Raw genomic sequence first — 25,060 nt, forward strand, 5'->3', positions numbered from 1 at the left:
ACTGAGGTTGGGGCCTGGTGGGTAGCTAGAGGGTCCGGGGGTGGGGGTTCTCTGGGACCTGAGGCGGGTCTGTCCGACTGTGAGGACCAGGCTGCAGACGGGACAGCCTCTTTCCAGGCAGGACCCGGCTACTCTTCCCTACTGAGTCCATGGCTGCCGCCCACACGGCACGCACACCTGCGTCCGGGCCCCTCTCCACTGTCCCCTGTCCCCCCAGCCCTGTCATCGTGGAGGTCCCCCACTTCGCCTCCCAAGGCCGTGGGGACCGCGAGCTCGTGGTGCTGCGGAGTGAAAACGGCTCCGTGTGGAAGGAACACAAGAACCGCTACGGAGAAAGCTACCTGGATCAGATCCTCAATGGGATGGACGAAGGTGCGCGAGCCCCAGGGATCCGGAGCACGGCCCTCCTCCTGGAGGACGGGGTTTGGGGTTGCACTTTGGGTTGGGCTGTCGGGGTCTCCCGGAGTGTGGGACCCCCTGAGAGGCTAGACGTGGCCCAGCTCCGGCGCCCGGGCCCCTGCAGCCTGGTGTCCTGTGCAGGACCCCCTGGGCCAGGACCTTTCTCCTTCCAGGTGGCCCAGCCTCCTGCCCCTGCCGGGGCCTGGGGAGGGGGCGCCAGAGTGGGGATCAGGGGCCCTGGGAAGCCACCATGGTGATGGGCAGGCACGGGCCTGTGGTTGCAGAGCTGGGGAGCCTGGAGGAGCTGGAGAAGAAGAGGGTCTGCCGCATCGTTACCACCGACTTCCCCTTGTACTTCGTGATTATGTCAAGGCTCTACCAGGACTACGACACCATCGGCCCCGAGGGGGGCTCCCTGAAAAGCACGCTTGTCCCCCTGGTGCAGGCCACCTTCCCAGAAAATGCTGTCACCAAGAAAGTGAAGCTGGCCCTGCAGGTGACACAGCCTTTCCTTACCTGCTGGGGCCCCATCACCTGGACCGGGTTCAGGGATGGAAGGCGTCAGGGCGCTCAGAGATGACCCTCCTCCCCAGGACATCTCCACCCGTTGGTCTAGGGCCTGAAAAGTCCCATTAGAGCCCTGACCTTGAAGCTCAGAAGAAAGTTGGGTGGGTGAGATAGGGCAGACGCCCTGGTAACTTGCAGAAAACCCCAGATAACGTGTTAAACCACAGGCTTAGCGTGAGGGGAAGCCACTTGGCTTCCTGGAGAGGTGCCTGAAGCAGAGCAAGGCCCCCGGGAGTGGGGAGCAGCAAGGAGATGGGGACGGGGGCTCAGAGAGGAGAGCCGGGCTGGCCGTCAGCAGGAGCGGGACCCGCCCCCCGCCCCCCACCCCGGGAGCCTTCGCACCTGCCTGGACAGCCGCTCTCTTCCTCCGTCCATGAGCCCCTCTGCTGCTCCGGGGCTGAGTGTGCCCCCTCGGCACTTCACAGGCCCAGCCCGTACCCGATGAGCTGGTCACCAAACTCCTGGGCAACCAGGCCACGTTCAGCCCCATTGTCACCGTGGAGCCGAGGCGCCGCAAGTTCCACCGCCCCATCGGGCTTCGCGTCCCACTGCCGCCCTCCTGGACGGATAACCCTCGGGACAGCGGGGAGGGAGACACCACCAGCCTGCGGCTGCTCTGCAGCGTCATTGGTGAGCGGTGCCCCCGCCCCGCCCCGCCTTCTGGGCAGCAGCTCCTTCCACGACATCTGGGGAGACGGGAGGACACAGAGCTAGGGAGTGATGGGCTCCTCGGAGGGATGAGCAGCTGCGTCCGCGTAGAGCTGCCTTGTCCCCGAAGAGCCCTCTGACCCCGGAGGAGGGCTGCTGCGAGGGGAGGGGCGGAGGGGTAGGTGTGCTCTCGGGGCCACGGCCGGGTGTGCACGTCCCGCGTTGGCTTCTGGAGACGGTCCCCCAAGCCCTTTCTACTGCTGTCACAGGAGGGACAGACCAGGCCCAGTGGGAAGACATCACGGGGACCACCAAGCTCATGTACGCCAACGAGTGCGCCACCTTCACCACCAACGTCTCTGCCAGGTGACACCCCGCCTGCCCGGCGCCATGGGTCCCCGGGCCCCGCGTGAGGGGGCAGCGCTGTCCCCATGGGTGGCCATGCTTAGGCCGTCACCTGCCCACCCCACCACCGGGGCTGTCAGAGAGGCCACCGCCCGGCTTACAGGCCATTGGATGGGGGAGACGCTCCCCCTCAGGCACTTAGGGACAGGCTCACGGCTGCCCTCTTTTCAGGTTCTGGCTGTCGGACTGCCCTCGGACGGCTGAAGCTGTGAACTTCGCCACCCTGCTGTACAAGGAGCTCACCGCGGTGCCCTACATGGCCAAGTTTGTCATTTTCGCCAAGATGAACGACCCCCGAGAAGGGCGACTGCGCTGCTACTGCATGACGACAGATGACAGGGTGGACAAGACGCTGGAGCAGCACGAGAACTTCGTGGAGGTGGCCCGGAGCAGGGACATAGAGGTAGGGCCTGGCCCCCCTGGGCTCCTGTCTCGTGGCCCGGAGCAGGGACATAGAGGTAGGGCCTGGCCCCCCTGGGCTCCTGTCTCGTGGCCCGGAGCAGGGACACAGAGGTAGGGCCTGGCCCCCCTGGGCTCCCGTCTTGTGGCCCGGAGCAGGGACATAGAGGTAGGACCTGGCCCCCCTGGGCTCCTGTCTCATGGCCCGGAGCAGGGACACAGAGGTAGGGCCTGGCCCCCCTGGGCTCCCGCCTTGTGGCCCGGAGCAGGGACACAGAGGTAGGGGCCTGGCCCCCCTGGGCTCCCGTCTCGTGGCTCGGAGCAGGGACACAGAGGTAGGGGCCTGGCCCCCCTGGGCTCCCGCCTCGTGGCCCGGAGCAGGGACACAGAGGTAGGGGCCTGGGCCCCCTGGGCTCCCGCCTCGAGGGCAGCCGGCGCCTTTGGGACCCAGGGCTATCAGGAGGGCGGCCTCTGCAGAGGGGCTCCTGAGCCATGTCCCTTTAAGAAGCATCAGCGGGAAGCTTCCCCAGAGCCGAGGGACACCATGTGGGTCAAGGAGAGAGCAGGCTGTCAGCCCAGTGATTTGTGGTGCTAGGAGCTGACATTTATTAAAGTTCTTACACCCCAGGTACTTTTAAAAGTGCTTGAGTGGGACTTCCCTGGCCATCCCCTGGTTAAGACTCCGCGCTTCCACTGCAGGGGTCACGGGTTCAATCCCTGGTCAGGGAACTAAGATCCTGCAAAAGCCGCACCGTGTGGCCCCAAAGCAAAAAGTGCTTGAGTGGCGTCATCTCCCCTGATTCTCATAACTGTGTGTCCTTTTGTTATCCCCCGTTTACAGATGAGGAAACCGAGACTGAGGGAGGTTAAGCAACTTGCCCAAGGTCACACAGCTAAGTAAATGGCAGAGAAAGGATTTGTCCCAGGAGTCTGACCACAGAGCCCACTTTCCCTGCCACGCCAGGGGTTTTGCAGCACCCAGATGAGGAAGCAGGGGAGGGGCTGGGCAGATGGGGGAGCAGTAAAGAACGGGGACTAGGTTTGAACCTGTTACCCATCCCAGGGTCCTCACTCAGGTTAAGATGTGTGACAAAGCAGGACCTTTCTGAAGATCTGGCCTCAGAGGCTGTGCTGAGCCTTCTGGGGGCTCGGAGGGCCCGGAAGAAGGACCACAGGGCTGGGACCTGCCTCTAATGCTGTTTTGGGCACTAACCAGTCTCCTTGGGCCTCAGTTTCCTCCACTGTCAAATGGGTTCACGATAACGTCTCAGTTGAAAGCATTATATACACAGTAGGGACCATTATATCATGGGTGAGATTAAACCACAACGTGGTCCTCCTGGCACTCGTATAAAGTAAACATGGTTGGATGGTGTTAAAAGAGATCAATGTGTTTCGGAAGCCATATTGTGATTTCCTGGTGGAATTCTAGAGTATTCTGACAGCAACGCTGACCAACCATGCAGGGACACATGAAGAGTCCTGCTTACTATAAACTCCTCTGAAGGAAGGAAGCATCCACCATAACCTTTCCGAAACAGCCAGTGGGGCCTCCCAGAGCACGGCCCCTGGGGGGTCGTGGGGAAGCAGAGACGGGAGCGGACAGGCGGGCCCGGGCATCTGGGCATTGCTCCTGACCAGCTGCGTTTGCTTTCCCTTTCCTGCAGGTTTTGGAAGGAATGCCCCTCTTCGCAGAGCTCTCCGGGAACCTGGTGCCCATCAAGAAGGCCGCGCAGCAGCGGAGTTTCCTCTTCCAGTCTTTCCGGGAGAGCCGGTTGGCCATTCCTGTCAAGGTGCGGCCTCCTCTTGCCCACCCCTCGCCCGGGTCTAGAAGTCCGGGAGGTGGAGAGCTCTGAGCCAGCTGGGCTGGTGGCCAGTGGGGCGGCCCCTGACTCTCCCTTTTGTGTGACCGAGTCTAGGTGAGGGACAGCAGTCGAGATCCAGCAGGGTCCTTGTCATTCCTGCGCAAGGCGATGAAGTACGAGGACACGCAGCACATCCTCTGCCACCTAAACATCACCATGCCACCCTGCACCAAGGTGAGCGCCCTGCCGGGACTGTCAGCCGAACCGGTGGAGAAAGGCCCTGGGCTCTCCCCCGACACGGGCTGTGGCCCAGCCCTTCCCGCAAAGCTCGGGAACAAACGTCAGGGTGTGAGGGCGATGCGCGTGTTCACACCGAGGCCCCGAGCTCCCCAGGACGCCCCTTCCAGGACGTTGGAAGGCGAGGCCTGACAACCGGGTGGCCGGTGGCTCAAGGTGTCCCAGCCACGTCAGGGCTCTTTTGGAGCCTCTTTTTCCTCTACTTACTTGTCTTGCCCAGGCCCTCAGAGAAGGGAAGCCTGGTGTCTCAGCCCTGCGCTCGCCCAGGGCTCTGAGCTCAGCAGAGGTGTGGGCAGCAAGCGCCACTGGTGCCTGGGAGCAGCTGAGTCTCCCCTGCGCTGGAGGGAGGGTCTCTCTTGCTGGTGTCGTCCTGTCATTTTCATCATCAGCCTTTCATGCCGAACTAGACAAACAAGGTCACATCCAGATATCTGAGGCTCGTTTTCTCCTTTCTGTCTGAGGACTAGGGAGAACCGACTTCCCTTTCACAGGCGGGTTTCCCACAGCCTTGAACAAGCATCCCGGTGCTTTGCCACAGCGTGCGAAGGCTTGGGCATCAAAAACCGGTCTTTTGAGCAGAAAGGAATCCAAAAAGAAAAACTTTTTTAAAAATTCAAACTCCAGCTCCACCCACTTACTGGCTGAGTTACCTTGGGCGGGTTAGTCTGCCCTCTGGGTCTCAGTTTCCTCCTCCCCGGTGAGATGGGAGGAATGATGGTACCTACCTCATAGGGAGTTGTGTCCATCAAGCAGGGCCTGGCACGTGATGAGGGCCGTGTGAGCTTATCCTTAATGATAATAATAATAAAGTACGTTAAGACTCCCTCTCGCCCCCCCTCTGCCCACACTTCTACCCTGTGTGTCGAGGCTCCAGGCAGTGCAGCTGCCCATCGCCTGCCAGGCCAGGCGTCCTCCCCGCCTGCACCCACAGCGCTCTTTCCTGGTCTCTCTCTGGCAGGGCAGTGGAGCCGATGACCGGAGGAGGACCCTGACGCCACTGGCCCTGAGATACAGCATCCTCAGCGAGTCCACATTGGGTACCAACCTCTCTGTGACTCTCTGTGCTCACTCCCTTCCCGGGGGCGGTGAGGGAGGCAGCGTCCCCTCACCCCGACGGGAGCTCCGAGCTGACACCATTGGCTCAGCACTTGGCTGGGGTCTCCACTGACCCTCGCAGGCCCAGCCAGCAATCGGGTGGACATGGAGCGGGCCCCGAGCCCCTCTGAGGTCCCTCGCCCACGCCTGTCGGCTCTGTGTCCCGCCAAGGCTACTAAATGGAACGCGATGCTTCCCCCCAGGTGTCCTCAGCGGCGCAGACCGGGCTGACATGAAGATGGCTATTATATCAGAGCACCTGGGCCTCAGCTGGGCCGGTGAGTGGGGCAATTGGGGCAGAAGAGCACTTTGCCTGTCTACACCTACCTCTGCACCTCCTCTCCGCTAAAGGGCAGCTGGTGAAGGCGTTTCTAAACCTCTTCCCTCCACCGGTGTGCCCCTGATCTGGGATTGTCGCCATGGTTTACCAATAGAGGGGGGCTCCCTCCCTCCCCCACTTCTCTCTGGTTTTCCTTTTTAGAAACTCAACTGCAGACGTTACAGGAGACCTTAGCATGGATCCAGGCTGCCCATTTTACAGATGGGGAGGCTGAGACCTAGCTAACTGGGGGGACTTCAGTTGTGCAGTGAGTTAGTGACAGAGCCCTGCAAAGCCAGCAAACCGAGAACACACACAAGCAAACAAAAAACGCGCGTCCCGCCTGCCTGCCACCGCCCCGGCCCCGCACATGCGCGTCCCGCCTGCCTGCCCACCGCCCCGGCCCCGTACATGCGCGTCCCGCCTGCCTGCCACCGCCCCGGCCCCGTACATGCGCGTCCCGCCTGCCTGCCCACCGCCCCGGCCCCGTACATGCGCGTCCCGCCTGCCTGCCACCGCCCCGGCCCCGTACATGCGCGTCCCGCCTGCCTGCCACCGCCCCGGCCCCGCACACGCCGCCGGCCCCACAGGCTGGCGTGGCTGAGGGAAGGGAGGGAAGAAGATCAAGTCAGGACGTTTTTCATTTGTCATCTCTGGCCGTGGCTGAAGTCATACACGAGCCCCGTCCACCATGAGGGGAGACCTGACTCAGCTGAGGCGGTGACAGCTCAGGCTGCGTCCTACTCAGTCGCAGGCCCTGTGACTTAATCCCCACTTTCCTGTGAGATTTTGGATGAACAGGCCCCCTTCACTCAGCCACCTGCAGAGAGGGCTTCAGACAAGCTCGGAAACCTTAGCAGTAACTTCCTGGAAGGCGGCGTGGCGGAGCTCACAGTAGAAGTTGAGACTGCTCCTCCTTTAAGCCCGAAAAGCACATCTGCTGCTGCTTCTTGGTTTTGTGTGTGTTTGTGTGTGTGGCTTGTATGTGGTGTGTGTGAGAGATGTGGTATGTGTGGTGTGTATGTGTGTGGCTTGTGTGTTGTGTGTGGGTGTGCATATGTGATGCATGTGGTGTGTGTGAGTGTGTGTATGTGTGGTGTGTGTGAGTGTATGTGTGGTGTGTGTGAGTGTGTGTGTGGTGTGTGTGTGTGAGTGTGTGTATGTGTGTGTGTGTGTGGGTGTGTGGAGGGGGTACATGCATATGCTGATTCTCACCATCAGTTTCCCCTCTGGTCTTCCTCATCCTTGAAATGAGACTCCGATGCTGTTCTCTCATCTAAAGCACCTGAGAGAAATAACAATAAAAATCACAGGAGGGGAAGAGCTAGCATTCTGTATTGCCTTGCATTTAGATGGGAAATTGTATTTTCATTTTAAATGTGAATAACGCCTTTCCGGGAAGAAACGTAAACACAGTAATGCATTTCCATTATAACTGCTTCTCCCGGGAAAGGCAGTGGCATGCAGCGCAGACCACAGCACCGAGGGAGTCAGTGGGTCCGTCCCTCTCCCGCTGTGGCCCCAGCCTGTCCTGTGACCTTGGATAAGTGGCTCAGTCTCATTCATTCAATACCTATTTACTCTCCTGGGCACATGCCTCCTCCTGGCTCATTCCCGGGGGATACAACAGTGTAAGTGTCAGCATTTCACCAGGTATTCCTTGGGAAGAAGGAATACCGAATCCAGAGGGAGACTGCTCTTTATCTCCTGGTCCCTGCCGGGCGCCCCACTCCACGCGCGGGCTCGGGGGCCGGGGCTGGGCTCTGGCTGGGCTCACACCCGGTCTTGGTTCTTTGTGCGCAGAGCTGGCCCGCGAGCTGCAGTTCAGCGTGGATGACATCAACAGGATCCGCGTGGAGAACCCCAACTCCTTGCTGGAGCAGAGCGTGGCCTTGTTGAACCTCTGGGTCATCCGTGAAGGCCAAGATGCAAAGAGTCAGTACCGATGGGCTGGGGAGCCTTCTCTCCCCAAAGCCTGTGCCAGGACCTCTTCTCACCAAGTAGTTCTCCCTCCAAATTCCCTGGGTGGTGTTGGCCTTTGGAACCAATCTCTTCTGCACACTCTGTCTCACACATACATACACGCACAGTCACGCACACATGCACCCCTCAGGATCCCTGGTCTTCTGGGCAAGGCTGCCGGGAGGGGATTTTGGAGAATCTTGGCCGTGATCTCTTCCCATCCTCAGAATGAGTTCACAGCGCACCAGGACCCCTAGAAGACAGACGGCATCTGTGTAGGGTGTGTGCCTTCCGGTTGAATTTCTCAAACAAATGAGGATTGTCCCCTCGGGACAGAGCCCAGTGAGGAGTCACCCCTTGGATGGAGTTCTTCTTCCAGGATTTTCTCCAACGGGGGAGGGAAGATTTGTCTCACTCTTTTCAGCCCCTCCTCCACCCCATTCCCGCATACAAAGCGCTAAGAGGAAATTGAGTGTTTACGTTTGCATGGCAAATCAGCTGGCAAGGACCAAGGATTTCCAGAAGACAGAATCCAATCATTCTCACTCATCTTCTTGTAGTATTCCTCTTAGGTTACAAAAAAACACTTCCCATGCCTTGAAATTCGCCGCTGTTAGGGTCTGGAAAAGATCGGTTAAAGGATAACAAAACACAGGTCTACCTCACTTTACGGCGCTTCGCAGATACTGTGTTTTTTTCCCAATCAAATTCAGCAGGTCTGTTCCAACAGCATTTGCTCACTTCGTGTCTGTCACATTTGGGTAATTCTCTCAGTATTTCAAAACTTCTCATTATGATTGCGTTTGTTACGCTGATCTGTTATCAGTGATCCTTATGTGACTATTAAGACTCACTGAAGGCTCAGAGGACAGTTAGCGTTTTTTAGCCATAAATATTTTAAAGGTATGGTAGATGCCTTGTCTTTCTAGACAGAATGCTACTGCACACTTAATAGACTAGAGTGTAGTGTAAGCATAACTTTTATATGCACTGGGAAAACAACAACATTCGTGTTCTCGCTTTACCGCGATTTTGGCTTTATTGCGTGGGCCGGACGGGAACCGCAGTGTCCCCAGATCTGCCGTCTTCTCCAAAGAGGTAGTTTGCTTTGACTTCGACAAAAGCGGGGGCTTGCAATCCCCCTCCTCGCAGTCTTCCCCCCACCCCACCAGAGTTCAGAGCCGGGCGTCCCGCGCGCCCTGCGATGGGTAGCGGTCCCCCCAGCGCCCTCCTTCCTCCCCTCTGCCCGCAGTGGAGAACCTGTACGCGGCCCTGCGGCACATCGACCGCGGCGAGATCGTGAACATGCTGGAGGGCTCGGGCAGGCAGGGCCGCAACCTGAAGCCCGACCGCCGGCCCACGGACCGGGACTACTCGTCGTCCCCCTCCCAGATGAATGGTGAGTGTCTCCTGGACGAAGGGGCCGAGCCGCCGCCTCCTGACCCTCCCTGGAACCTTCTCTCCCGGTGACCGGAGGTCAGTCTCTCTCTGGACGGGCGGTGGTGAACGCAGAGGTGGTGGGGGGCGCCCGGGGCCCGGGCAGGACGGGAGGAGCCGAGGCCCCGCTCAACGCACCGCGTGCCGCACGCCCCCCAGCTCTGCGCATGCGCGCACCCATCGACCCAGTCGGTGGGGAGACGCAAGGGCGCTAGGTTCTGGCGCAGGTCCCATGGGGACCAGCCAGGGGGCGTCCTGAAGCCCTATTGCCGCCCCTTCTCTGAGACTAAGCGGGATCTTTTCTTCAGCCCGGTCTCTGCTTTTCTCTCCCTTTTTTCTCGCCCCATCTCTTTCCCCTGACTCGTTTTGATGTGGTTCGTTATGCCAAGAAGCCCCCATGTGACCGGGCCCCGGGGGGTCCTGACCTTTGCCCCCAGCACCCACCCCTGCGGCCTTTGAGGACACCTTCCTTTTAGCAGGGGAAGCGGCCAAGTGAGGAGCAGGGCCGGGACCCCCACTGCCCCTCCATCTCTGTCGCTGACCAGGGGTGCAGAAGCAGGGCGGAGGCCCTACCCTGCAGTGGGAGCCGGGAGGCTGGCTTCTATCCCCTTTCCGCCTGACTCCACTGCTGAGTCATCAGCCTCTTCTCTAAAATCAGCAAGTTGGATTAGAGACCTGAGGCTCCTCACAGGCCTTGAAAAGCAATATGGTTCTGTGAACCGGCTTCCATGAGGCCGGCACATGCCCCATCCCGCAGCTGCGTCGCTGTCCTCCCCCACCTCCTAGGTCACCAGCCTTCCCGGCCACGCGCACGTGCGCGCGCTGTGTGGGCCCCTGTGGCGGGGGTCTTGTGAGTGGAAGGTGGGGACAGGGGCCCTGTCCAGGGGGATGCTGTGCCCCTGACACTGGTGACTCTCCCACATCCTGTGTCTCCTGAAACATGCCATCCAGGGCCCCTGGGCACAGGGCTCATCTGTTGACTGCGTGCTGTGGCCTTTCTCTTCTGCCTCTGACCTCACCTGGCCTGCAAGTCCGCTCTCTCCCCCACTGCCTGTCTCCACTGTCTCACCTGGGCCAGGTGTTCAGGGGCCCTCAGCCTCCACTGATGCATGTCACCAAGGGCCCCCGCCCTGATGCTGGGGCGCCCTCGCTGCCTGCTGGGACCTGTGTGCCCTCAGGGCTGTTCCCACGGAGGAGGCTTGCCCCTCAGACCCAGCGTTGAGGGCTCCCAGGCTGGCCCTCTCCCCGCTCTTGGGGGACTAGGCGGACACAGCAGGGACTGCTAAGTGACCAACTCCCTTTCACTAGGAGCGAGGGAAGGGGGCTGATTGCTGCAAACTGGGAGAAGTCAAGTGACAGAACACTTCTCCCTTTTTTACGTGATAACCGGTGACTTGGTTGGGTTTCTTAACATCCCCAGAGCTGTTTCAATCAAGTCAACTCAAGTTTTGGGGGTTTTGTCCCCCAGTTCTACGGACACCAGGCCCATAAAATTACATGAGTATAAACAAGGCAGTTACAACAATCAAAAATCTGTCAAGAGGATAGAGCCCATGTCAAGTGTTCTTATCACAATAAAAAAACTGTTCAAAAGGGCAGTTACGGACCCAGGCGTTTATGAATGTCTCCGCTGGCCTCAGGATTCCAGTTGGGCCTGGAGACTCTCATCTAACGCCTGAGCAGAGTCCGACCCCCCGTGGGCCTGGGTCCTGTGCTCCGTGACCGTGGAAAGGCTGTGCAGTTGGTCAGCTCACTTGGCAAATATTTTCTGAACACCTGCCACATGCCAGGGGCTGTTCTAAGCGGGGCAGATAAGTCAGTTCTCAAACAGACAAAAAGAAAGAAAGAAAGAAAGAAAAGTCCCAAACTCTGCCTTCATGGAGCTTACCTTTTGTGTAGAGAGGCAAACAAAAATATAATATGTTAAGTGAATTGTATAACGCACTAGCAAGTAGATGCTGGGAAAAAACAGACTCAAGCAAGGGGGATCAGAGTGCTGGGCCTGGGGAAGTAAATAGTGGGGTGGGAGTGGGTAGCATCTGAACAAAGGCTGGAGGGAGAGGAGGGAGAGAGCACCATACAAGCGTCCCGGGCAGTGGCCCTGAGCGCGCGTGCCTGGTGCATCCGCAGAACAGTGAGGGGCCAGAGGGGAGGAAGAAAGGGCAGGGGCAGCAGGAGGGCGGCTCTTCCAGGCCTTCCTGAGGACACTGGTTTTGCTGGGAGAGTGATGGAGAGCCGCTGGAGGTTTGGAGCAGAGGGGTCACAAGGTCTAACAAGTTTACAAGGGATCCTCCCCTGCTTTGGTTGCAGACGTCACACTCTGAATGCTTCTGTGCTTCCTGGCTGCTCTGTCGCCTGTCAGCCCTTCTGAACCCCCTCGTCCAGCAGGTGTCCCGGCAAACGCAGGCCGTGTGCCCTGTGTGCACGCTCCCCCAGGCCGGAGCAGACGCTCAGAAGCAGACGCCCGCTTGGTCCATCCTGCCTTTCTGGGCACCAGAGCTGGCTTCTGTGTATTTTTCCTGCCTTCTTTGCAGTCCCAGGAAGACCATCCCACATGTGGGTGCCCTTCTGGCCCAGAGAGAAGGAGCAGGAGGGATCAGAGGTGGAAGGACAGGGGGACAGCAGCCTCCTGCGCTTCCTCTGGCTTTCTGTCCTGGGCCGGCCCAGGCCTCTGCGCCGATGGCCACGGCGGCACCTTGCCTCCTCTGTGCTTTACCTCGTTCTCTGCTCGTCTCAGCCTCCCTGTGGGCACTCGAGGCAGGGACTGGTTGCTCTGTGGTGTCAGGAAGATAGGAACCTGAGGTCTCTTGTCCTGCCTTCCTGGCTCTTCTTGCTGTGTTTGCCTGGACTGGCCAGAGCAGAAGGGGCTTTAAGTCAAAAAGCAAGTTTGCTTCTCTTGCACAGGAGGGAACTACCCCAGGCCCTTGGAATAAACATGAAAAAAAATTGCCCGTGGAGCGAAAAAAAAGCATGTTCCTAAAAATAAAACAGATTTCTCATGTAAAAGGAAAAAATGGACATCTCACATCCTGTTTGGTCAACTCCATTTGGTGTGATGAGTTGGACACAATGTCTACTTAGAAATACAGTATGTCTCATTTCTACGGACTCTTAGTGAACACAGCTAGTGAAGTGTGGCTCCTGCCTGAGTTAGGGTTGTCTGTCCACCCTTGTCTGGTTTGCTGCTGACATCAAACTAGTGGGGGCAGCGTTAGGCCTAGGTTAACAGAGATCCAGTGTGACAGCCCAGATGAGGGGAGGCTGGGGGGCGGGCCACTGCTGGACGGCTCTGCTCCAAAGCTGTGTGTTTGGTTGCCTGTTACCTGATTTCCCCAAAAGGCAACCCCAGAGAGGAGAGCTCTAGACTGAGGGATGGGCTGGTGACCCAGGTATGGCAGGGCCACGTGAGACTGCCAGAGAGACAGGCACTTCTGGAGCTCAACCCAGGGGACTCAGCAAACCTTCCTGTGCTGTGGTCCACCCCAGACTGTGTGAGACGGCCCTCGCTGAGCATGGCCCCTATGAGCAGTAATCCCCACTCCACTGAGTATGGACACCTACAGCCCCAGATCCACGCTTCGGGGGTGAGAGTGGGGTCAGCGGGGTCTTCTGGAGACTGAGAGGGAGCAGGGGGCGTAGCCCCTAAACACTGCGACCAGGGGAGGGCCTCCAGGACAAAACACAAGGCAGAAAGAAGTCCTGGGGGAGGGTTGCACAAGTTCCCTTCATGGACACATTTTTGCTTGGGTGAAATTCCATTCACATGAACCCCAGGAAGTTTCAAGGTGGAAAAGTCACCAAGAATGAGCCTCGGGTGTTCTGTGACCAGCAGAGTTACCCTCTCCCAGCCTTTATGAAGTCTTACTGAGATTCCCAGGAGTGAACATGTTTATCCGGCCGTATCTGAGGGACTGTCTGTGATGCATCCACTTCTGGCCAAGATGAGGCAACAGGGTCTGAATATACGCTCCTGCTTGAAAGCAAAAAATGGACAAATTATATGAAACAACGGTTTTCGAGACATTGGACATCAGGCAGCAAAGGACAGTGATCTATGAGACATGGAAAATAAGTGAGGTGAACCCTACAGTTGCCTAGATCACTGCCTCGAAAGAGTTTCTAAGTCATGGCAGAAGGAAGAGAAATCCAAGAAGACTCCCTGGTTCAGGAGAAGTCGCTGGGAGTCCAAGGAGACCAGGGCAGCTAGAGTTCCCTAGAGAGACAGCTGCACACAGAGAGAGCTCTGGAGACCTCCAGAAGGTTCCCCGCAAGTTTTGGTTGAATATTCATCATCTGTTCCCAATAGGCAGACTGATCGTTCACAGACACTGCATAGGGAGCACAGAATGGTCCTGTCTCGGAAATGGAGAGTGATTAGCCCTAGGTTGGTCAATGCTCCTACCTAATAAACCTTGAAAGCAAAACTCAAAAGGATCAAACTGTTTCCAAGGAACTCAACTACATAACAGAGCAAAGTTCAAGAATTGTTATAGGGATACAAAAATACCCAGCACCCAACTAGATAAAAGTCACAACATCCAATTAAAGATTACCAGACATACATACAAAGAGGCAGGGAAACACAACCCATAATAAGGAGAAAAGTCAATCAACTGAAACTGACGCAGATATTAGAATTAGCAGACAAGAATGGTAAAGCAGTTAATAACTATTTCAGATGTTTAAAAAGTGAAGTAGAGACTTGGAAGATTTTTTTTTTTTTGACTGTGTTGGGTCTTCATTGCTGCGCATGGGCTTTCTCTAGTTGCAGCGAGCGGGGGCTACTCTTTGTTGCGGTGCGCAGGCTTCTCATTGTGGTGGCTTCTCTTGTTGTGGAGCACGGGGTCTAGGCTCGTGGGCTTCAGTAGTTGTGACACATGGGCTCAGTAGTTGTGGCTCACGGGCTCTAGAGCGCAGGCTCTGTAGTTGTGGCGCATGGGCTTAGTTGCTCCGTGGCATGTGGGATCTTCCCAGACCAGGGCTCGAACCCATGTCCCCTGCATTGGCAGGTGGATTCTTAACCACTGTGCCACCAGGGAAGCCCTGGAAGATATTTGTTAAAGACCCAAACCAATCTCCTAGAGATGAAACTATAAGGTATAGGATGAATGAAGTACACTGAATGGGATTAGACATTACAGAAGAAGGGAACTTGGCAACATAGCAATAGAAACTCCAAAATGAAACACAGGAAGAAAAAAAAAAAAGCATCAGTGAGCTGTGGGGAAATCAAGTGACCTAATATTTGTGAAATTAGAGTTTCCAGCAGAGAAGGGGGCTGAAAATGTATTTGAAGAATTAATGGCCCAGAATTTTACAATTTGACAAAAACCGTAAATACACATGTCCAAGAAGTTCAGTTAACTGCATGAAACATGGAAGCTACTATGCCAAGGCACATTTTAAACAAATTGGTCAGAACCTGTGACAGAGAAAGGTTAAAAGTAGCCAGAGGAAAAAAGCAAGACCTGTTATATACAAGGGGATAAAGATAAGGGTTACATAAGATTTCTCATAGGAACAATGGATGTAAGACAGTGGAACAATATCTTTAAAGTAGAACACATCTTGAAAGAAACACATCTCTAAAGTGATGTAGACTTCTATATCCAGCAAAATGACTTCCAAAAACGAAGGCAAATACAGACTTTTCCATACGCACAAAACCTGAAAATTCATCACCAGGAGGTGACCGCTACAAGAAAAGTTTAAAAACAAAATCCTTGAGGCCGAAGAGAAACGACAGCAACAGAAATACAGCTCTACGCGAAGGAATGAACTGCCAAAATGCTCACCATAAGAACAAATACATAATTTTCTTGTTATTTAAATCTCTTTAAAAGATAACTGTTTAAACAAAAATAACAATATAATGTTGGGTTTCTAGCATGTGTAAAAGTAAAATATATTACCACAATGGTACAAAAGTCAAAAAATTTGAGAGAGAAATATGGAAGTATATTATTGTAAGGTTCTTATACTATATGCCAAGCGTTATATGACATCACTTAAAAGTAGACTGTGATAGGGCTTCCCTGGTGGCGCAGTGGTTGGGAGTCCGCCTGCCAATGCAGGGGACACCGGTTCGTGCTCCGGTCCGGGAGGATCCCACATGCTGCGGAGCGGCTGGGCCCGTGAGCCATGGCCGCTGAGCCTGCGCGTCCAGAGCCTGTGCTCCGCAACGGGAGAGGCCGCAGCAGTGAGAGGCCCGCGTACCACAAAAAAAAAAAAAGTAGACTGTGATAGTTTAAGGATGTATACTAAAAGTCCTAAAGTAACTACTAAAATCATCAAAGAATTATAGCTAATAAGCAATCAAAATAGATAAAGTGGAAAATTTCAATTAATCCAAAAGAGGAAAAAGAGAACAGATGGGATGAAAGTAGAAATTAGCAAATGAGAGGTTTAAACCTAACCATATTAATAATCTCATTAAATGTAAATGACCTAAGTAACCCACATTAAAAGGCAGAGATAGGGACTTCCCTGGTGGCACAGTGGTTAAGAATCCTCCTGCCAATGCAGGGGACACGGGTTCGATCTGTGGTCTGGGAAGATCCCACATGCCACGGAGCAACTGAGCCCATGAACCACAACTACTGAGCCCACGTGCCACAACTACTGAAGCCCGTGCACCTAGAGCCCACGCTCCGCAGCAAGAGAAGCCACCGCGATGAGAAGCCCGCGCAAAGCAACGAAGAGTAGCCCCCACTCACTGCAACTAGAGAAAGCCTGAGCACAGCAACGAAGACTCAAATGCAGCCAAAATTAATTAATTAATTAATTAAAGAAAAAAAGGCAGAGATAGACTGGATATAAAGGTAAATTTCAAATATATACTGCCTATAAGTAATGCCTTTCAAATATAAAAACACAAATTCCTTAAAAGTAAAAAGATGAGTAAATATAAACTGTGCTAACACTAATCAAAAGAAAACTGAAGTGGCTATATTAATATCAGACAAGTAGATTTCAGAACAAATAATATTACCAGGGATAAAGACAATAATTTCATAATAATAAGTAGTTCATCTAGAGGGCATCACAATCTTTAAATGTTTATGTACCAGTAATATAGCTATAAATACATGAAACAAAAACAGAAAAGCACAATGAGAAATAGACAAAACCACAGCTACAGTGGGAGACTTCAATACTCCATCTTGATAATTGATAGAGCAAGTAGAAAAATGAGTAACCATATAGAAGATTTGACAACACTGTCCTTCGTCTTGACCTAATTGACATTAGGAATTGGAAAATGTAGAACATTCCACCCAATAACAACAGAATACACATTCTTTTCAATTGCCCCTAGAACAAACCAATATAGACCGTGTTATAGACTATAAAGTAAGTCTCAATAAATATGAAAGAATTCAAGTCATTCACTGACCACAGTGAAATTAAATTACAAGTCAATAACTGAAAGCTACATGAGAAATCTCAAACATATGGAAACTAAATCATACACTTCTAAATAACCCATGGGTCAAAGAAGAGAGCAAAAGGGAAATTAGTATTTTGAATCAAGATATCAAAATGTATGGTATGCCAGTAAAGCAGTATTAGGGAGAAATTCATAGCACTAAATGTCCACATTAAAAAAGAGAAAAGTTCTCAAGTCAGTGACCTCCGCTTTATAATATCTTAAGATATTTGAAAAAGAAGAGCAAATTAAACCCAAAGTAAACAGAAGGGAGATAATAGAGATCAGAGCGGAAATCAATGAAGTTGAAAACAGAAAACACTAGGGAAAATCCATAAAACCAAAGGCTGGTTCTTTGAAATGATCAATAAATTGATAAGAATCCAGCCAGACTGAGAGAGGCAACATCACTAAAGACTGAAGAAAACTATAATTCGAAGAGATACATGCACCCCAATGTTCACTGCAGCACTATTCACAATAGCCAGGACATGGAAGCAACCTAAGTGTCCATCGACAGACGAATGGATAAGGAAGATGTGGTACATATATACAATGGAATATTACTCAGCCATAAAAAATGAAATAATGCCATTTGCAGCAACATGGATGGACCTAGAGATTATCATACAAAGTGAAGTGAGTCAGAAAGAGAAAGACAGGGGGCTTCTTTGGTGGCACATTGGTTAAGAATCCACCTGCTAATGCAGAGGACACGCGTTCGAGCCCTGGTCCGGGAAGATCCCACACGCCGTGGAGCAACGAAGCCCATGCACCACAACTACTGAGCCTGTGCTCTAGAGCCCGTGAGCCACAACTACTGAGCCTGCATGCCACAACTACTGAAGCCCACGCACCTAGAGCCCGTGCTCTGCAACAAGAGAAGCCACTGCAATGAGAAGCCCGCGCACGGCAACGGAGAGTAGCTCCCGCTCACCGCAACTAGAGAAAGCCCGCACACAGCAACGAAGACCCAATGCAGCCAATAAATAAATAAATAAATTTATTTAAAAAAAGAGAAAGACAAATACCATATGATACAACTTATATGTGGAATCTAATATGACACAAATGAACGTATCTATGAAACAGAAACAGATTCACAGACATAGAGAACAGACTTGTGGTTGCCAAGGGGGAGGGAGGGTGGGGGAAGGGTGGATGGGAGGCTGGGATTAGTAGATGCAAACTATTATGTATAGAATGGATAAACAACAAGGTCCTACTGTATAGCACAGGGAACTATATTCAATATCCTGTGATAAACCATGATAGAAAAAAACTATGAAAAAGAATGTATATTTATGTATAACTGAATCGCTTTGCTGTACAGTAGAAATTAACACAACATTGTAAATCAACTATACTTCAATAAAATAAATTTTAAAAAAAACCAATATTCCCACCAAGAAAACTCCAAGCCTAGAGGACTTAAGTGGTGAATGCTACCAGACATTTAAGGAAGAAATAACTCGTTAAGAAAATTGTAAAGGACATAATGCTTCCCAACTCATTCTATGAGGCCAGCATTACATTTTTGGTGAAAAAAAAGAAAGCCATTACAGGAAAACTACAGACCAATATCCTTCATGAACATTCATGCAAAAATCTCTAAACTAAATTTTAGCAAATCAAATCCAACACTATATAAAAGTGCATCATGACCAAGTGGGGTTTATCCAAGGAATGCAAAATGGTTGAATATTCTAAAATAAATCAGTATCTGGTTCTGCATGTAAGGAGCTTGGATGTCACCACTCCATGCTAACAACAAGTAAAAAGCTACACGGTTTGAAAAATCAGTAACTCTTCTAGGGTCTGTAAGAGAAGTGAGGACTTAGGGCAAATCGCTGTCCCCCAAATTGGAGAGTCTGATAGCAGAGCCCTAAAAGGGCACCTACAAAAAACCTGAAGCTAGCATTACACTTAATGGTGAAAGACCGAGTGCTTTCCCTCTAAGTGCAGTAACAAGCCAATGATGTCTGCTCCCCTGGCTTCTGTTCAACCTTGTCCTAAAGGTGCTGCCGGTACAATAAGGCAAGTAAGAGAAATAAAAGGCAGCCAGATTGGAGAGGAAGAAGTAAACTGTCTTTGTTCACAGACAACATGATATATATAAAAATCCAATGGAATCTAAAAAATGAGTTTGGTAAGGTTGCAGGATACAATTTCAGTATATTAAAAAAATCAATTGAATTCTATATACTAGGAATGAACAAGTGGAAATTGAAATTGAAAAAAGAATACCCTTTAAGATAGCACTGAAAAAAATTGAAACACTTGGAGCTGAATCTGATAAAAGATGTGAAAGACACACATTGAAAACTACAAAACGTTGCCCAGAGAAATTTTAAAAGACCTAAATAAATGTAGAGATACACCGGTGTTCATGGGTCAGAAGACTCGATACTTTGTCAGTTCTCCCTGAAACAATCTATATATTTGATGCAACCCCAGTCAAAATCCCAGTAGGCTTTTCTGTGGAAAGTGACAAAGTGTTTCTAAAATTCATATGGAAAAGACCTAGAACATCCAAAACAGCTTTGAAAAAGAACAAAGTTGGAGGACTTACACTGACTTCAAAATTTATTACAAAGCTACAGTGATCAATACGGTGTGGTATTGCCATAAAGACAGATAAGTCAATGGAACACAATAGAATCCAAAAATAATAAAACTACACATATAGGAAAAACTGATCTTCAGCAAAGGTGCAAAGGCAATTCAGTGGATAATCTTTACAATATGTGTGCTGGAACACTTGGATATTCATATGCAGAAATGAACTGGGATTCACACCTTACATCACATACAAAAATTACCACAAAATGGATCATAGATTAAATGTAAAACCTGTGACTATAAAAATTCTTGGTTAAACATAAGAGAAAACCTTAGAGATCTTGGATAAGGCAAATATTTCTTAGGTGCAACACCAGAAGTACAATCCATAAAAGAACAAATGGAAGTTGGACTTCATCAAAATTTAAAACTTCTGCACTTTAAAATGCACTGTTTAAAAAAATGAAGAAGAAAAAGAAGCTACTGATTGGGAGAAAGTATTGGCTAATAATCATCTGATATAGGACTTGTATCCACAATACATAAAGAACTCTCAAAACTCAATAATAAGAAAACAACCCAAGTTTTAGAGTGAGCAAAAGACTTGAACTTAACCCAGAAGATAGATAAATAGCAAATAAGAACACAAAAAGATGCTCAGCATCATTAGTCATCAGAGAAATACAAATTAAAACTATAAGTAGATACGCTACACATCTATAAGAAGAGCTAGAACAAAAAACGAAAAAAACGAAAAACATACCAAGTGTTGAGGATGTGGAGGAACTGGGAGCCCATGCGCTGCTCGTGGGGATGTAAATGGGACAATCACTTTGGAAAAACTTTGGTTGTTTCTTAAAAAGTTAAACATATACCTACAGTGTGATCTAGACATTCAGCAATAACAATGGATGAATTATCAATACATGCAACAACATGGATGAAATTAGGCTGAGTGAAAAAAAAACAGACAAAAACGATTCCACACTGTATAGTTCCATTTATATACAATTCTGGCAAATGCAGCTCCTGTATAGTGACATGCAGATTAGTGGTTACCTGGGAGTCGGGTGGCAGAATGAAGGAGTACAAAGGATCCTGAGGAAACCTCTCAGGGATGATGAATGGCCCTTCTCTTCACGGTGGTGATGGTTTCATGGGTGTTTCCCTGTATCAGAAATGATCAGATTATCTACTTTAAATATGTGGATTTATTGTATGCCAACTATACCTCCTTGAAGCTACCTTTAAAATATATTAATGGCAAAATCTAGTGAAAGGACCACTCTCACTGTGTTCCTTAAGCAAGTTGCTCAATCTCTAGTTTCCTAATCTATAAAGTAGGGATAATGTTGTCGTGACAATTAAAAATAACATGTTGGACATACTTCATATGAAAGAGAGCTCAATTAGTAATGGTAATAATAGAATAATGCTTTCAAGAAGAAAAAAAATTATGTGATTCTTAAATGCTCTGCTCGCAGATATCTGGAGAGATTTCTGTAGAGGGTTGGAAGGCCATTTGCCCTGGTTTCCCAGTTAGGTCACAGTTTCACGTGCAGTGACTTGGTGTTACTGTCGTGGGAAGATCTGACCCACCCATTTCCCCCACCACCCTCCTCTCTTTGTCCCTCCTAGTTTGGCCAGAGCTGGAGGGGTCCCTTGGTCCCTGTCACTGCACAGCCCTACCCCCAGCCAGCCCCCCCGCCATGGTCTGTTTCTCGTTCTCCTAATTTTGGAATCTGGAACCACGTAGACTTGTAGAGATCAGTCAGGAGGAAAACTCTCCGGAAAGATTACAAGGCAGAATGAATGTCAAGCACGTGGCCTGGTTGCCGGCACCTTGAACACCTGTAATCGTTGGCAATTTCGGTTTCACTGCATATGGGCTAGGTCATCGGTTCTGGCTCCTGTGTCCCCCTCACATCTGAAAGCTCTGCAGTGGGACAGCATAGACAGGTTCCCTGTTCTTGGAGTTGACAGTCATGCGAACCAGGACAGGCTCAAAGATGGGGGAATCCAAGGTGAGCTGGAGTCGTTGGGAGAACGTTGTGAAAGAAAGAGGACAAAGAGAACCTGTCGTGTGTGTGTGTGTGTGTGTGTCTGTGTGTGTTTATAATCCCCAACCCTTTAGCATGTATGGTGCCTGGCGTGGAAGCAGACCTCATTTCATATTTTCTGGTTGAAGAAGTGAGTGAAGGAGGACAGCTGAGTTCTATCAGAAGCAGAGAAGCTGGAGGACAGGAGCTGAGGCTCAGTTGGGAGTGACGAGGGCCCGTCTGGCCAGGAGAGAGGTTAAGCCAGATGCAGGGGTGGGGAGCGGTGAGGGTTGAATGGCAGGATGAAGATTGCAGACACTGGGTTAGGGGCCTCTCGGGACGTGGCAGGAAGGTCCCTGGAGACCCTGCAGGGGCAGCCCCACCCATGCCCAGGGTCCCCTTCGGCTCTGCTGGATCTTCAGAGGTTGTGAGCACACACCTGCTCCCGGGTCCCCAGACAGGCTGGGCCAAGTGGAGAATCTTGCCTTCTAGGCCCCCCTCAGACTGGCACCTGCTCCGAAGGGGAGGCAGAGGCCCTCTTCCCCTGCTGCAGGGACCGCCCCCCTCCCCAAGCTGGAGGAGAGCAGAGGCCCCACCCAAGGGAACCCCGTCCAGGACACGCACACTGATCCCACACTTAAACCTGCTGCCCCCTCAGCATCCTGGTCTGCACACCAGACCCAACCGGGAGACGATCACCGACTCGTGTCCGAGCCCGTCCCCAGGGAACAGGCTTGGGAACAGGCTTTGCTGACCACAGGGCTGCACGGTAGGGGCCTGGGCCCGCCGGCTCCCTTCCCCTGGGTCACAGCTGACCTGGCGGGATCGGCAGGCAGAGTTCTGAGGAAACAGCATTGTGCCCGGGACCTCGTGCGCCCTGAGGACACGCCCTCGTGCCACTTTGGCTCATTCACAGTTCTGGGAACACATACACTGCTTGCGGCTAAGCGACTTCATCCCAAACCGAGCGGTTTCCCGTTTGACCGCTGCACCGAGGTCTGTGGATACTCGGTGTGCTCGCCAGCCCCGCCAGGGCTCGGTCAGCGACCCTGGCTCTGGGGCTGCCCCCTCCCTTGGAGGTGCATTCCTAACAGAGCCCCCAAGGGCTGTGCCCAAGGGACGCTGGTGCAAAGAGACAGCAGCCCTGCCTTCCGCGCGGCCACTGAGCAGTGGGGCTTTCACCTGATTGCGGACGGCTCGAGCCCCAGCCTCTGGATCAAGACGTCTTGATCCCCGCTCTGGACTGGAAGAGAAAGCATTCCAACCTCTTCTCTTTGCGTCCAGCAAAGGAGCCCCCTCCCCGCCCTCACCCCTGGCTGCCCCCTCTTCCTCAGCCCCCAGAGCCTTGTTCTCTTGCCCGGGTGCCTGGGCAGAAGCCACAAGGCTTGGGGAGGCCCGCACCGCCGGAATGCGCATGCGCCTCAGTGGCCGTGCCTGTGCGCGCGTGACCGGCACGTGAGCGCGCGTGATGGAAGGTCACAGCTGGAGCATGTCGCCCTCTGTCTGCCCATCCAGGTTACTCCTCGCTGCAGGACGAGCTGCTGTCCCCCGCCTCCCTGCACTACGCGCTCCCCTCTCCGCTGCGCGCAGACCAGTACTGGAACGAGGTGGCCGTCCTAGACGCCATCCCCTTGGCGGGCACGGAGCATGACGCCATGCTGGAGATGTCTGACATGCAGGTGTGGTCCGCGGGCCTCACGCCCTCGTTGGTCACTGCTGAGGACTCCTCTCTGGAGTGCAGCAAGGCCGAGGACTCGGACGCCACCGGCCACGAGTGGAAGCTGGAGGGGGCGCTCTCCGAGGGACCCCAGGGCCCCATGCTGGGCTCTCTGGACCTCGTGGAGGACGACACAGTGGATTCAGATGCCGCAAATGGCCTTATCGATTTGCTTGACCAGGAGGAAGGTCAGAGGTCAGAAGAGAAGCTGCCAGGTCATGAGAGGCAGGAGGACTCGACAGTTGCAGGGCAGGGCTCAGGGAATGAAGTGTCTCTTGTTTCAGGCCAGCAGAGGGTACAAGCCCACATCACAGAATCCCACACCGTGAGTCGGGTGATGGACTCCAGCCAGGACAGGTAAGGGCTGGGCCGCCGTGCGGGATGCCTTTCACCGTCCTGGGCTTCTGGCAGCGAGTACGGAGGGAACTCGGGCGCCGCTGTCCCCCGATGCTGTGTTCTAAACACACTGGCGCAAATAAGTTCAGTAAGGCGCCAGCTCGCCTCTGAAGCCGCCCAGCCCGCGCTCAGGCCTCTGTCTTGTAAGAGTGGAGCTGTGTCTGCAAAGGCCAGTCCCTTCCCCAGAACCACCCCCCACCCCACCCCCCTCGCCAGCCCCATCTTTTGGCCAGCAGGAGAGAGGCTGAGGGTGTTGGGAGAAGGGAGAGCATCCCTGGGAGAGAGATTGTAAGGCTGGGAGAAGCCACGTCCCTGAAGTACAGCTGAGCTGGGTGCTCTGGGCCCCCGTCGCTGTTGTGTGTTGATTGCTGAAATCAAACCGTATTTGGAAACCTAGAAGCACCAGGGCCCAGGGAAGCTATGTGTGCAGTCACACAGCCTGCGTGTGACAGAGCTGATAAGGCTGCCCTTTCTACTTACACCCTTTTGAAGGAGTGAGGCCAGCGGGCTTATCAGGGGCAGGACAGAGCTTCAGCTGTTGAAGATGGTTATTCTCCTGGGTAGCTCCTTACCACCCTTCCTGCGATGAGAAGGCCTGTGATGACAGGTCCAGCAGCAGGATGCCCGTTGGCAGTGCAGGCAGATGGCCTGATGCCCCTCTGAGACACAGAGTCCCCAGGCCACGTGCATGCAGTGGACATCCGCCACACTCCAGCACTGGGCTGAGAGCAGAGTGGGGCTTGGAGCGAGAGAGACAGACAGTGACAGGTATCGCCTTGGCCTCCGGGGCTGGCACAGGAAGGGAGGGGCAAAGGCCCTTTCCTCTGTGTCGCTTTGCTGCCTGAATTTTCCTAAAACAAGGAGATAGTTCCTGTGCTCCCAGAAGGCTGTGGCCACCCAGGGAGCTCAGATCCAGCCAGGCCGTGGGAAATCTATTCTCCTTTCCTCTTCCCACCCGCATCCTCCTCCCAGAAGCCCGGGCAGACGGCCCTTCCCCAGGCTCCACTCGGTGTGGCCCGCATCCCCCAGCAGGAGGGAAAACGAAGTTGCTTAGGAGACAAGACAGCAAGGATTCATTTAGTGTCCCAAACGAATCCTTCGACGCTTCGGGAAAATCGGGCACACTGAGCCGTGAGGATTCAAGTGAAATCCCACCTTCCAACCGCTGGCGATGGCCGTTCACTCAACAAGCACTGATTGGATGTTCCCGTGTGCCGCCCACTGCACCACTGTGACAGCAGGGTCCCTAGACAGGGACCAGAGGCCTGGGGGCCGGGCCTCAGAACGTTACAGGATGGCTCTGTGACCTGGGTCAGCTCTCCCATGGGGACAGAAGAATTTCATTCACTCACTCAACAGTGTGTATTGAATGCCTACTGTGCGCCAGGCCCCTGTGTGAAGTGCCTCGGAGCACGGCTGTGGCATTGAGCAAAGCAGATAGTCTCTACGTGCAAGACGTTTATGTTCTAGTGGGGAGACTGACGATATAAACAGATAAAGTAAATGGAATTAAAAGTAATTAAAAGAGAGATGCTAATTAATGCTAAGTGCTAAACAGAAGAATAAAGCAGGGAAGGGGGTGGT

The 25,060-nt window shown here is 52.8% G+C and overlaps 1 protein-coding gene across 16 annotated transcripts in view; it reads left to right on the forward strand.

Annotated features, from left to right (window-relative positions):
• Positions 1-25,060, forward strand: part of ANK1 (ankyrin 1) — a 214,031-nt gene that overhangs the window by 173,482 nt on the left and 15,489 nt on the right. For 12 of the 16 annotated variants that reach the window (XM_067721829.1, XM_067721826.1, XM_067721822.1 and 9 more), the window contains 12 exons: positions 218-372; positions 684-895; positions 1,392-1,596; positions 1,884-1,980; positions 2,191-2,422; positions 4,086-4,211; positions 4,338-4,457; positions 5,479-5,557; positions 5,819-5,893; positions 7,738-7,869; positions 9,149-9,295; positions 22,879-23,437. In XM_067721829.1, the coding sequence (XP_067577930.1) occupies positions 218-372; positions 684-895; positions 1,392-1,596; positions 1,884-1,980; positions 2,191-2,422; positions 4,086-4,211; positions 4,338-4,457; positions 5,479-5,557; positions 5,819-5,893; positions 7,738-7,869; positions 9,149-9,295; positions 22,879-23,437 (2,139 nt within the window). Of the gene's footprint in view, positions 1-217; positions 373-683; positions 896-1,391; positions 1,597-1,883; positions 1,981-2,190; positions 2,423-4,085; positions 4,212-4,337; positions 4,458-5,478; positions 5,558-5,818; positions 5,894-7,737; positions 7,870-9,148; positions 9,373-11,643; positions 17,897-22,878; positions 23,438-25,060 lie in introns of those variants that run through there. The other 4 variants (XM_067721827.1, XM_067721830.1, XM_067721831.1 and 1 more) reach the window with 3 other exon arrangements.

The sequence above is a fragment of the Pseudorca crassidens genome, chromosome 21, assembly GCF_039906515.1.
Source record: "Pseudorca crassidens isolate mPseCra1 chromosome 21, mPseCra1.hap1, whole genome shotgun sequence".
NCBI classification, from domain to species: Eukaryota; Metazoa; Chordata; class Mammalia; order Artiodactyla; family Delphinidae; genus Pseudorca; species Pseudorca crassidens.